At 44.6% G+C, this 13,740-nt stretch overlaps 1 protein-coding gene across 2 annotated transcripts in view; it reads right to left on the bottom strand.

Moving 5' to 3' along the window:
* The window catches only part of LOC115112264 (unconventional myosin-Ie-like), a 56,379-nt gene that overhangs the window by 17,457 nt on the left and 25,182 nt on the right, over nucleotides 1–13,740 (bottom strand). For both annotated transcript variants that reach the window (XM_029639207.1, XM_029639208.1), the window contains exons 4-13: nucleotides 13,623–13,717; nucleotides 9,586–9,673; nucleotides 5,787–5,876; nucleotides 4,606–4,737; nucleotides 3,971–4,105; nucleotides 3,592–3,724; nucleotides 2,082–2,278; nucleotides 1,893–1,973; nucleotides 1,041–1,127; nucleotides 830–916 (exon numbers count right to left, since the gene is read on the bottom strand). In XM_029639207.1, the coding sequence (XP_029495067.1) occupies nucleotides 830–916; nucleotides 1,041–1,127; nucleotides 1,893–1,973; nucleotides 2,082–2,278; nucleotides 3,592–3,724; nucleotides 3,971–4,105; nucleotides 4,606–4,737; nucleotides 5,787–5,876; nucleotides 9,586–9,673; nucleotides 13,623–13,717 (1,125 nt within the window). The remainder of the gene's footprint in view (nucleotides 1–829; nucleotides 917–1,040; nucleotides 1,128–1,892; nucleotides 1,974–2,081; nucleotides 2,279–3,591; nucleotides 3,725–3,970; nucleotides 4,106–4,605; nucleotides 4,738–5,786; nucleotides 5,877–9,585; nucleotides 9,674–13,622; nucleotides 13,718–13,740) is intronic.

Genomic DNA, 13,740 nt, shown 5'->3' with positions numbered 1-13,740 from the left:
CATCCCCCATGACCATCTATGATTATAACTGACAATGCAAACTTTCTCCACACACTAGACACTCTTTCTGAATTCCACATAAATACATGTCATGTCAATGTCATGGATAGGCTAAAGTGATAAACATGGGTTACAGTGTTCGTTGTGTACTCCACCAGCTCAAAGCATAACAGTAGAGCCAATTTCTAATTAGCTACCGCGTTGCATCCCAGAACATCACACACCCACACACTGAATGATGTCATCACAACACACACACACACAGCTGCTGCCCTATCTGGCTCCACGCTGTGTCCATGGACACGGCGGCCAGTGGCCTTAACTAGGGACAGTAGTTGCAGTGTCTCTGGCTCTTTAGTTGTGGCAAAGTCACAAACAGAGAACACAGGTTTCTGTCACTAGTGTAAATGAAGCTCTGGTGAAGTTGCCAGTCACAGATGTAGCTAACTGGGCTCGGTCTAAAACGGAGGAGTCAGAGACTGGACACAGACTCCCTGCTTGGCTGCCTCAGATCTCAGCTTGTTTAAGGGTCGCCCTTGTTGTGGATTTCATGGATTAAGCCTCTCAGCGGGACGGATAAATCAAATTAAGAGGCATGTCGGCACGTTTGAGGATGTTAGACTGCCGGTCATGGGAAGAGTGGGGAGGCTTCAGTGGCCCTACTGTAACTCAATTGGCGTGTTTGCTCTTATTTGGAGCATTATGATGGCAGGCATAACAAACTACAGATCTATCTAAAGCAGTCTCACAACTGTTTCCTGTTATCCCATTTATATGTGACTTCAAGGTGTGCATTAAATTAATAGTGGGCACTGGGGACTCTACTTACCAGTTTGCTCTCAATGAGATCGCAGACAATCTTATTGTTAAAGTATTCAATAGGAGTCCACCGGATGCCTTCTTGTACATACTCCTCCTAGAGAGAGAGGGGGGAGAAGAGTGATTGGTCTGACGATGATTCTCTACGTAAACATGAGACAAGTAGCTTCTGCTGGTGAAAAGGTGTGAGAACAATGAGTGAAAAAAGCCCAAAACATTACCTGCTCAGCTTTAAGCGTGAGCTCAATGAAGATCTGCTGCAGTTTCTCATTCACAAAGTTGATGCAGAACTGCTCAAAGCCATTTTTCTACACAGAAAGAGATGGTGTGTTAGTGATAAACCAGAGAGGCTGCGAAAGTGAGGTCATCCGTACAGACACAGAGAGCTGGGGAACTCCTCTGGGCTTCCTGAATGGGCCATGTTTATGAGGTGAGGATATCTACCAGTCAGCCTGGCGTGGCTGGAGGAAAACATCTACACAGTACTTTACACCACAATAGACCTGGGACCTGAGACTAATGTTTTATCTAAAGAAACCCAATATATCCCATCTCAGGTCGTCTGAGCACTAACACAGGAGGTTTATTTTCTCTGTGCTTTGTTAGTAATAGGCCTGTGTATTAACATAAGGACTGTGGACGGAGCCAACCACTGTTTAGATAACAGTTGTATGCTATCTAAACTTTTAGCTTTACATTAGCTCATGTTAGGTATCAGAGGACAGGTACATCATGGTTTGAGACTGTCGCCACGCTACGACACTGAAGCTGTCCCGTTTCATTATTTAATCAAGGCCAGTCCTTTTCAGGGGGCATCAGTGAGACCCCCAATAATGCAACCTAAACAAACAGCTAATCAGATTAGAAAGGTCCATTAAAGAATGCTGTCCCAATCAAGAGATGGGACATAATCCAGACACTTTACAAAATCGGTCTGATCCTCTGTCTTTAAGCTGTGTAACTACCCAAACTTTACTATGATTACTGCGATGTAGTGACCATGTATCACCTTATGCTATGATTTCCAAATTTAAATCACAAAACATAAAAGGGAAAATCTACAGAAAACTTACTTGGAATATTTCAAATCCATAGATATCCAACACACCAATATTAAACTCTTGATGAACCTTCACGATGGCTTTGTTGATGGACTGAAACAGAAAAAAAATGCTTTGTTACATTTGGCCATTTATGAAGGGAGAGGACCGGGTAGTATTCTAAAGGTCAACAGGTCAAGGAGAAGGAGTGTCCATTCATACCTCTACTAGGAAGTCAAAAACACGTGAGTGCAGGGCCTTGGACAGGGCGTCCCGTGTGTAACACGCCTGCTCCACATTCAGTGTCACATCGATGGACTCCATAGAACTGCCCCACTTGCTGTCCATCTTCCTGCTGGTCAACTTCTCCTTCAGCCGCTTCTGGTCAATCCCCAGCAGAAACGCAGGGAAGGCCAGGACTGTAGAGAGAGAGACGAGAGAGAATGAAGAAAGAGACAGACAGATGTGTGGCACACACCCTCCTCATGAAACAAAACACCAGTACATTCTGAATACGTTGGATCCAATAAATAAAGGGTTCAACAACAAAACGGAATGCAATCAAGTCTGGTGATGACTCATTGCTCCCTCCTCCCTGCCATAGCCACAACAACTGGGTTCTCCTAGCAGAGGTCTGAGCATGCGGAGGGCCATTAGGACTCTCCTGAGAGCCCCTCCCTGCCTCATTACACTGAGTCACTTCCCCCAGAAGGAAACTGCTCTCAGTCTCTGGGTCTAACTCTGGGTCTGACGAATAGCCCCCGTTTGGGAAATGAGGGTGTGACTGACTGTACTCCATAACACAGCACAGGCCAAGTCTATCCTCAGGACCATGCTGCATCTCCTACTGTAGCTTGCCAATGCACTCTCCCTCAAAGAGGATATAGATAGTATCAATGATGAGCAGCCAGTTCATCTATACCCAAAAGAATGATCCATACCAGTCTGATGGATGGTTAGAGGTTTATATGTACAGTACAAGGGAGTGTTCTTTCTAGTGGATCTGAGGCAGGGATTTGTTTGGCTGAGCGTGAGCAGATGTTTATGCCGACTTGTGTTGGTGTGGTTTTATATGGGGCACCAGGGGTCTTGATATGTGAAAAACATTGCAGTCAGACAGGAAGTGATATAGGGGGGAAGAGGAAACGCAGACTCCACACAACGCCGCTTTGTACCCTGGATAACCAGAGGGGCTACATTTCATCATTCAGCCTGGATGGGTGGCTGTGAGGCGGGCAAGGAAGTAGAGGAGGGAGGGAGGGAGGAAGGGGAAGAGAGGGGCGGGGGCGGGGGAAGAGTAGGAGTGGTGCAGGAAGAGGCTGCGTTTCTCAGAGTAATTTTAGTCTGTGATGTAATGTGCCCAGACCTTGAAAATTGTTTTTTATTTTCTCTGGTAATTCAGCGTGGCCTGGAGCTTGGCTGCAGCCCTGCATTAACACAATGAAGCTTCGGGGAGTGAAAACAGTCAGTGCAGTGTGCTGAGAAATGTGCTTCCTAACCTAACCCGTCCCATAAAGGGAAGCCCAGGACACTGGAGAGGAACGCCAGGGGGACATGCCAGTCTGCAGGCTGGAGACACACAGAGACAGTCTAACTGCATTTCAACCTGACCACTTTCTCCCTTCCCACATCCTGTTGACTCCCCTCACAGATGTGAAAGGACTGGATTGGTGCAAGCAACAAACTCTACCTAGCCCTCTACATAAACAAAGTTACAAGGGTTGGTACGTACACTCCTCGCTCTCAACGGCGGCGTAGTTCCCTGCTTCCCTGAAGTTGATGTTCCCAAGGTGCAGGACTCCGGCTACAATCTGCAGCACCAGGCCACGGTCCTCCCCTGAGATGCCAATCACCTCCATGGCATGCTGGTAGAGGACAGAGACAGAACAGGAGACATGAACCCGTGGATGAAACGTGTGTTTACTTACTGCTGTGGTACCTAAATCATGTCCTCTAATTACTCCTGTTGTGGTTTCACTGGTAAAACAAAAACAGGTGGAGTACAGGGTATAAAATGAAAACAACAGAGGAGAATGGAAGACAGACTGAGAAGGAGAGAAAGAAAGGCAGAGAGAGAGAGAACCATCACAATGGAAAGAAAGTAAACGTACCATAGTTTCCTGAAAATCGCTTTTGTCGTTGATGTCATCCACTTTGTAGGATCCAGACTGATTGAGGTAATTGTAGTAATCTAGGCTTGTGATTCCAAGGCTGCTCTTCTGTTCTCCAGTGGCTCCCTCTATCAACTGCACAAACAGAAGACAGTGTTAGATGATTACACCTCTGTCAAGTAAGAACCTGTATACAGTAATTCTAGACTCAAAGGTCTACAGGAGCTTTCAACCAGTGAACTCACATTGTCTTTCCTCACATTTCTACATGTCAGAAGTCTTTTAGACAGGCAGCACCATATACACATGCTCATTAAGTGATCAGCACCACACGTTTTACACCCAATTTAGAGTCATATGCTTTATTCTCCTTTCATGTGTCAAGAAAGTTGCATTTTGGGAGTTTGACCGCTGCCTCTCTTCCAGAGACCTCAAGTGGTACACAGTGAGAACAACCTGACCTGCTTTCAGGAGCCAATTGGCACTTGTTACTGTTAGTGTCCTGAATGCTGAATTTCACTCATGGACACTGTGAGCCAATTCCTGTACACATTTCCCCAGTTCTAAAATGTGCACAAACACTCTTGTTAAACAGGAAAATGATAAAAACACACCATGTTACTGGAGTCCCTCACCTGATAGAATATATGGAAGCTCCTCTCTCCAGGATTCCTCATGACGACGCGCGATTTCTCCAACAGGAAGTTGGAGATTTTCCCTCCATCTGGCTCGCCGCCGGAACTGAACTGGATCTCAAAGTATTTCCCCTGAAGGAGGAGAGTGTGGCGCTTTACTATCACCGCAGGCCTCGCTAAAGCTAAAACCCAGACCTCTCCGAGCAGGAAATAACAACCATCAAATGAGTTGTACTTTGGGTGCACACCTGCAACCCAGTGGTCTCTCTCTCTCTCTCTCTCTCTCTCTCTTTCCCCCTCTTCCCCTCTCTCTCCCTGTTCCCCTCTCTCTTTCCCCTCTTCCTCTCTCTCTCTCTCTCTCTCTCCTCTCTCTCTCTCTCTCTCTCTATCTTTCCCCTCTTCCCCTCTCTCTCTCTCTCTCTCTCTTTCCCCCTCTTCCCCTCTCTCTCTTTCTCCCTCTCTTTCCCCTCTTCCTCTCTCTCTCTCTCTTTCTTTCTCTCTTTCTTTCTTTCACCAGACAGGTTTGTCCTCTGTAATGTCTATCCCATTCCCAGTCAGTCTGAAGCCCCAAAGTGCACTGAGACACTATTCCTACAGGGAGACTTCCTCAACCATTTCTCAGACCATGTGTCAAACCTCATTTACTTTTCCCAAACTAAACCAGGAAAACTGAGAACAGAGACAGTACTGACTTGTCTGTCAACCTGAATACAATACTTACCACTAAGCTCTGTTGTGAATGCTGCAAGTAGATAAACTGGCTTTAGAGGGCCCTAAAAACGGCCTTTAAACCTCTTTCCAAGCTAACTAACTGTCTTTAAAGTATAGTATGTGTTTTTCTATGTACATCTTTACTGGCAGTGGAGTTCCCACTCTTTTTGGACAGTGTGTCCCCACAGCCCTGGTAAACCAGGCCACACGAGGCTAGCAGCCCCAGCCAAGAGGAGACGGGAGAAGGCAGTAACACAGCTTATGAAAAGAGGAGCACAATGTAATTCACTATCTCCTTTTTTTCTCTTCTCTATTTGCACTGGACGTCCTTGTGTTTGCTTTGGTTCCGGAAACGACTGTGAAGCGAAACTTCAAATCATCAGGGCAGAACACAGTGCCAACCATATGATGTTAGGCGCCCCCATTCCGCTAATAAAAAAAAGAGATTTGCAAAGACGTGGAACCCTTACAAATCTGCTGGAGTTGTTGTTCCTCACTGTCTTGGCGTTCCCGAAGGCCTCCAGGAGGGGGTTGGACTGGAGGATGATGTCTTTGACGTGCTGTGAGGGAGCAGACAGACAGTAGGCTCGTTTTAGTGTGACAGGTAGGGTATAGAGGTAGTGGGTAGGGAGACACTACTACACTCTGCAGTTATCCACATCCCTGCTGGCAGATCAACATGCACCGTCACCGTCTTCCACCCTCGCTCCGCTCTCATAGCGTCTGGAGCACATTATCTTTCCCATGAGCCATCTGCATATCAGGAGCCCATGAGTTTTAAATCAGCACAGTGTCGTGGAGACCGAACTATTATCCTCTCTATTATTGAATGCTTAAGTGAAGTGGTAGCATTTCTTGGAATCCTTTTGCATCCCTGAACTATTGTCCTCTATGAAGAAAACAAACTTTAGTGTAACAGCTTTTTGTACTTACCCCAGGGCTCAGTTAAACCTTACATATTTATGTAACTAATCAAACCGCTCTGTGAGAGCCACGTGAGACTTCAAAACACTTACAATTTCCAGGTTAAAAACACATGCTGTGTCTGTCACATCGATTTGCATGCATATGATTCAGGGGCATGGTAATCTGATATGCATCCTGCAGTCAGAAACCGATACAGGGTGACGATAATCAGAGACAACAACTTTGCTGTTCAGTCTGTCTGTTTGAGTAGACAGGGGTAGTGAAGTGACAGTCACTCACAAAGCATTACACACATACACACCACAAGCACTTACACTTACCACAAGCACACAGGAGTTGGGGAGACCATGTGAATGAGACATGTGGACAGAGGGATTGACAAAGCTCAATGGGGCAGGAAGGGTATTGAGAGAGGTAGGGGGTTTCCAACACAATGGGGACCTTATTCAATAAAACAATAGAAATTCCAAGGGCAATTTCTGTAATATACTACATAGACCGCACATAGACTTATTTTAAATACATTCTTCAACAAACGTTACAAGCACACTTTTCAGTACATCTTAAAATGATTTAAAAGATGCAAGGCACAGCAGACTCATAGCCAGTAACAATGCAGAACCATGTACAGTACATTCAAAAAGTATTCAGAACCCTTCCACTCCCCCCCCCCCCCCCCCCCATCAATCTACACACAATACCCCATAACGACAAAGTGAAAACAAGTTTTGTTTGCAAATTTAAAAAACAGAAATACCTTATTTCCATAATATTCAGACTAGAGGTCGACCAATTAATCGGAATGGCCGATTAATTAGGGCCGATTTCAAGTTTTCATAACAATCGAAATCAGCCGATTTCCGATTTTTAAAAAAATTGGCAGTGGATTTTTACACCTTTATTTAACTAGGCAAGTCAGTTAAGAACACATTCTTATTTTCAATGACGGCCTAGGAACGGTGGGTTAACTGCCTTGTTCAGGGGCAGAACGACAGATTTTCACCTTGTCAGCTCAGGGGATCTAATCTTACAACCATACCGTTAACGAGTCCAACGCTCTAACCATTGTACTCCACGAGAAGCCTGCCTGTTACGCGAATGCAGTAGAAGCCAAGGTAAATTGCTAGCTAGTATTAAACTTATCTTATAAAAAACAATCAATCATAATCACTAGTTATAACTACTAATCCAGTTTAGCAGGCAATATTAACCAGGTGAAATTGTGTCATTTCTCTTGCGTTCATTGCACGCAGAGTCAGGGTATATGCAACAGTTTTTGCTGCCTGGCTCATTGCGAACGAATTTGCCAGAATTTTACGTAATTATGACATACATTGAAGGTTGTGCAATGTAACAAGAATATTTAGACTTAGGGATGCCACCTGTTAGATAAAATACCGAACGGTTCCGTATTTCACTGAAATAATAAACGTTTTGTTTTTGAAATTATAGTTTCCGGATTCGATCATATTAATGATCAGAGGCTCGTATTTCTGTGTTATTCTTTTATAATTAAGTCTGATTTGATAGAGCAGTCTGACTGAGCAGCAGCAGGCCCGTAATCATTTATTCAAACAGCACTTTCGTGCGTTTTGCCAGCAGCTCTTCGCAAACACAGCGCTGTTTATGACTTCAAGCCTATCAGCCTAATGGCTGGTGTAACCAATGTGAAATGGCTAGCTAGTTAGCTGGGTGTGCGCTAATACTGTTTCAAACGTCACTCGCTTTTAGATTTGGAGTAGTTATTCACCTTGTGTTGCAAGGACCGCGGCTTTTGTGGAGCGATGGGTAACGCTTCTTCAAGTGTGGCTGTTGTCGATGTGTTCCTGGGGCGAGGAGAGGGACGGAAGCTATACTGTTACACTGGCAATACTATAGTGCCTATAAGAACATCCAATAGTCAAAAGTATATGAAATACAAATGGTATAGAGAGAAATAGTCCTATAAATACTATATTAACTACAACCTAAAACCTCTTACCTTGGAATATTGTAGTCTCATGTTAAAAGGAACCACCAACTTTCATATGTTCTGAGCAAGGAACTTAAACGTTAGCTTTTTTACATGGTACACATTTTTACATGGCACACATTTTACATGGCACATATTACTTCCTTCTCCAACACTTTGTTTTTGCATTATTTAAACCAAATTGAACATGTTTCATTATTTATTTGAGGCTAAATTGATTTTATTGATGTATTATTTTAAGTTAAAATAAGTGTTCATTCAGTGTTGTTGTAATTGTCATTATTACAAATGTAAAAATATATATTAAAAAATCGGCCGATTAATCAGTATCGCCTTTTTTTAGTCCTCCAATAATCGGTATCGGTATTGAAAAATCATAATCGGCCGATCTCTAATTCAGACCCAATGTTATGAGACTCAAAATTGAGCTCCGGTGCCTCCTGTTTCCATTGATCATCCTTGAGATGTTTCTACAACTTGACTGGAGTCCACCTGTGGTAAATTCAAATTATTGGAAATTATTTGGAAAGGCACACACTGGTCTATATAAGGTTCCACGGTTGACAGTACATGTCAGAGCAAAAACCAAGCCATGAGGTCGAAGAAATTGCCCGTAGAGCTCCGAGACAAGACTGTGTCGAGGCACAGATCTGGGGAAGGTTACCTTAAAATGTCTGCAGCATTGAAGTTCCCCAAGAACACAGTGGACTCCATCATTCTTAAATGGAAGAAGTTTGGAACCACCAAGACTCTTCCTAGAGCTGGCCGCCTGGCCAAACTGAGCTATCGGGGGAGAAGGGCCTTGGTCAAGGAGGTGACCAAGAGCCCAATGGTCACTCTGAAAGAGCTACAGAGTCCCTCTGTGGAGGTGGGAGAACCTTACAGAAGGACAACCATCTCTGCAGCACTCCACCAATCAGGCCTTTATGGTAGAGTGGCCAGACGGAAGCCAATCCTCAGTAAAAAGCACGACAGCCCACTTGGAGTTTGCTAAAAGGCACCTAAAGTACTCTCAGACCATGAGAAATAAGATTATCTGGTCTGATGAAACCAAGATTGAACTCTTTGGCCTGACAGGGCATCTGCTGAGTAGTATGGGGGCCAGATGGGGGGGGGGTTGGATGGGCTGATGATGGATTGATAATGATAATGGGAGATTGGAGGGAGGGATGGCGGGAGATGGTTTGGGTGGTGCGGAAAGGGGAGGTTTAGACAGGAAACAGCAACCGGTCATTAGGATGGACTGACCTAATAAGGTACATTGTAAATGACAGTGGATGTGTGTGATCGTCTGAGATTAATCACATTTTCACAACTGTAGTTGAGCGGTGTTTACCGGTGTAAAATGGAAGTAGCTTCTCTGGGCTCACCTGCACTTTGGGTCCTCCTCCGGATACTCTGGAGATGTAGCCCATGATGTATTTGGCTGCTACCGTCTTCCCTGCACCACTCTCTCCACTGAAACACAGATTAGAGAGGTCAGAACGGTGCATATAACAGGACAGTCCACTGAAACACAGAGTAGAGAGGTCAGAATGGTGCATAACAGGGCAGTCCACTGAAACACAGAGTAGAGAGGTCAGAATGGTGCATATAACAGGGCAGTCCACTGAAACACAGAGTAGAGAGGTCAGAATGGTGCATAACAGGGCAGTCCACTGAAACACAGTGTAGAGAGGTCAGAATGGTGCATAACAGGGCAGTCCACTGAAACACAGAGTAGAGAGGTCAGAATGGTGCATAACAGGGCAGTCCACTGAAACACAGAGTAGAGAGGTCAGAATGGTGCATATAACAGGGCAGTCCACTGAAACACAGAGTAGAGAGGTCAGAATGGTGCATATAACAGGGCAGTCCACTGAAACACAGAGTAGAGAGGTCAGAATGGTGCATATAACAGGGCAGTCCACTGAAACACAGAGTAGAGAGGTCAGAATGGTGCATATAACAGGGCAGTCCACTGAAACACAGAGTAGAGAGGTCAGAATGGTGCATAACAGGGCAGTCCACTGAAACACAGTGTAGAGAGGTCAGAATGGTGCATAACAGGGCAGTCCACTGAAACACAGAGTAGAGAGGTCAGAATGGTGCATATAACAGGGCAGTCCTCTGAAACACAATGTACAATTCAAGGATGCCCACGTTGTTGTCAACTGTATCATAACAAGTAAATGAGAGTATACACTTTCTCTGTGGAAATTCAACTGAACTGCGAAGCTGAAAAAGAAGTTGCAGATTTATGGTACCAGACAGTATGTTAAATAACACTTCATGAAAATCTCCTCTAAGCCTGGTTTTAAGAGGGTCAGTAGGGGTTTACCAAAATGCTCCTTTATTGTCTCTTCTTATCCCAATTAGCATGAAGGTGGCCTACTATTGAAGGAGGGGATTTCTCAATTTGACCCATGCCTCTTTTCTCTTCTCTTTAATGTGCGATGTAGGAACAGAAGTTGAGCCAGTCATAAATGCTCTTCCTCTAATTCTCCCAGCTGAGCCAAACCCTTCACTTCAAAGCAACTTTTTTCAAACATCCAGAATTACCAGGTGAAATGCCATTTCTTGACTAACTGTCCACAGAGACTCCACTTCCTATATTCACTCAGCTCTCCTTCTCTGTGGTTTATACCAACCAAAATCAGACTCATCTCAGCAGTAAACCTCCCACTCTAGAAGGGGCTAATAACACTAATCCTGTTTTGTCACATTTGCCCAGTTTCTTTTCTTCCTTCTCTTTCCTCAGCCTCTCCTTGCATTTTTCCTCCTGTCCTTTCACTTCACCAGGGTCATACTTATTTAGACATATGTGGTTTGGCAGTGGATGACAGAGGAGTCTGTTTTTTTATTTCATTTTTGAAGGGGAGTCATGTCAGTAATGCCCTTCTGAGACGACCCAGCTGCAGACCGTTAGAGGAAGCCATAAGAAGTCATCAAAGCAACTCTATATGCTTATTCATCTCCCTTAGGCCGATCATAGTCTGCTCCTCCATAGTATTCAGTCTAGCTTGCTACACAGCTATTCAAAACCAAAACAACTATAATAATTCTAGATATAGACTACAATGCACTCAAAATGCAGTCAGTACACTGACTAGCGACCAAATGTGACCCAATGTTCCCTCTAATCTTTGCCAATAAGCATTTGTAGGACCTTAACCCTTAAGAGAACCCATCTGAACACGGTGGACTTATGGGCATGCTCTTTTCAGCTGGAGCAGGCTAGGGGCTGGAGTTTGAATCACATCCTATTTTTACCCTCCTGAGGGGTGCGTCCATTGTTGTAATTACACAGCACGCAGATGCTTAACACATTGTTGACTTCCTCTCCCATTTATTGGCCAAACAAGGACAGAATGAGAGTCGTGTCGTTATAGACGGCTTACTGTAAAGTACTACATTCAGCGCTGAATCACTGGGCTCACTGATGTCACTCACAGCTCAGCTTGACAAAGAAAGCACCTGAAGTGATCATTACAGACATCAGCTATGGAATGCATGCTGAGTATGATGTGGGACGAGGGATACTAGTTATGCATATTTGTATGATTAGGCACATTGTGTTCGTGGGCGGGCGGACACACACACACACACACACACACACAAGGTGTGACTGAAGTATGGCTTCATTTCAACTTGTTGGATAGCATACTTTCCTGCAACTGAAGGGTCCATCCATTAACAGTGACAAACTGTAAAACTTAGATGGATTCTCCATTTCCCATGTCATTGTTCCCATGAAACAATGACCCATTACCAAGCATGTCATTTCAGTGGGGGAGAAAATACACTTCCCTACATTAATAAGCAGAAGAAAACTGTTATATGAGCAGAGGGTAGAGTATAGTGTGTCATTAGACACTACATTTCAGGCCACCCTTTCCCGGGATAGATCTGTAAACTCACTGGCCAGAGCCTTGATAAGAAAGGACGGCAAAAACCGTGCACAACACAAATGGTGCTATGTGATTCAAAATATTGCAGCGTCAGTGTTTGTAGAAGCGCATGCACTTCTATATATGAAATGATGGCATCATTTGTGTTTTAACCACTCAGGGAGTCAGTTACTTAGCTTTCCTCTCCCAAACATTTGAGTGCAGACAAATAGGTGAAGTCAGACATTGACAGAAAGCCCAGTCAACACCACTTGACCACGTCAGATGACTCATGTCATGTTGAATGACTTCTTTAATAAGTGGGAGAGAAAAAAGGTCCAACACAGTACAGTGCTGACCACACTGCCTGGACAGCAATTTCATGAAGGGCTTTGTTTGCTGACCTGGTGCATCACAAATCCACTTCCATTCCTTTCATGTGGGAATCTGTACTGGCAGCTGTCTAAACAACGGGAGGAAAGTGCTGAACCAGGGGACATTCGCCATGAGGTAAGCACTACAGTAACCGTCCGGGCCCCGGGCCTCAGGTGACTGGCCCACAACATAAAGCCTCAACTATGAGACAACACTTTTCCCTTGGGAGGCCTCCTCCCATGGGAACCCATTGTACAGTCATGTTACCCACTATAGGCTTCACAACACTAGGGAAGGATCTCTGGACTACCACTAGCTTCCAGGAATCCAGAGCTGTGACCAAACACATTTTAATGGCCAGTTGGGCTATTTTACATTTCCTTCTTGACCACTGCTTGGTAAGACAGACTTTGGTTTGGTTCAATCATATTGCTTTCAACTGTCAAGTCTTTTCAGCTGAGTGGTCTAAAGAGGAAAGGAAGCTATATTTGGGGCATAGCCAAAGAGTCCATTACATTTTCAAACAGTCTTGTGATCCTCTGTCTGTCTGAAGCGAATAATCCGTATCCATGTGTAATATACAGTATACTCCCAAATGTGTTAATTGTCACTACTCATCCGCTCTCAATCCATAACAGCAGAGGAACAATTCCTGTTTTATAAAAGCAGGAAGCTAATGCATCAACAGACGCTGTGTTTTGTTTTCATTCTACATCCTGAGAATGTTTTCTAAAATCAACCAGCTGACACAAGAAAAGAGACATGAGGCCATTTCTTTTAGACTTGAAGGTGTATTTTCCCAGTGTGCCTTTCCCAGCAGGCTGTGATATATGGAGGGTGGATTAAGACTCTGGTTGAAGAACCTTGACTGAGCAGGGCACTGTCATTCAGCAGCACTCCTCCCAGTCAGGTGGTGGATCCTGTTGGTTCCCTTCCTATCTATTATCATCACATTCAACAGCAGTACTCTTCCACCTGTGTCACCATGCAGTCTCCTCCTACCCCTCCCTGCCTCTTGACTTCTGCCTCATTCACAGGCATTTCCCACATACCAGCTCTGTTGTTATGGTTGTCAGTTGTCACCCTTTCTCCCCACACAAACACTGAAAGGGAGGGGAGGTGCCTGAGACATAATAACGAGAAAAGCAGGCAGGCAGCCTCACCTGATGATGACACACTGGTTCTCCCTGTCGATCATCATGTTTCTGTACATGTTGTCTGCCAGGGCGTAGATGTGAGGAGGGTTCTCATACTGGGCCTGGAGGTTCAACAGAGATCATG

This window comes from Oncorhynchus nerka, linkage group LG27 (assembly GCF_034236695.1).
Source record: "Oncorhynchus nerka isolate Pitt River linkage group LG27, Oner_Uvic_2.0, whole genome shotgun sequence".
Lineage (NCBI taxonomy): Eukaryota > Metazoa > Chordata > Actinopteri > Salmoniformes > Salmonidae > Oncorhynchus > Oncorhynchus nerka.
Note: the sequence above shows the minus strand (reverse complement) of the source record. Positions and strands in the feature narration are given on the sequence as shown.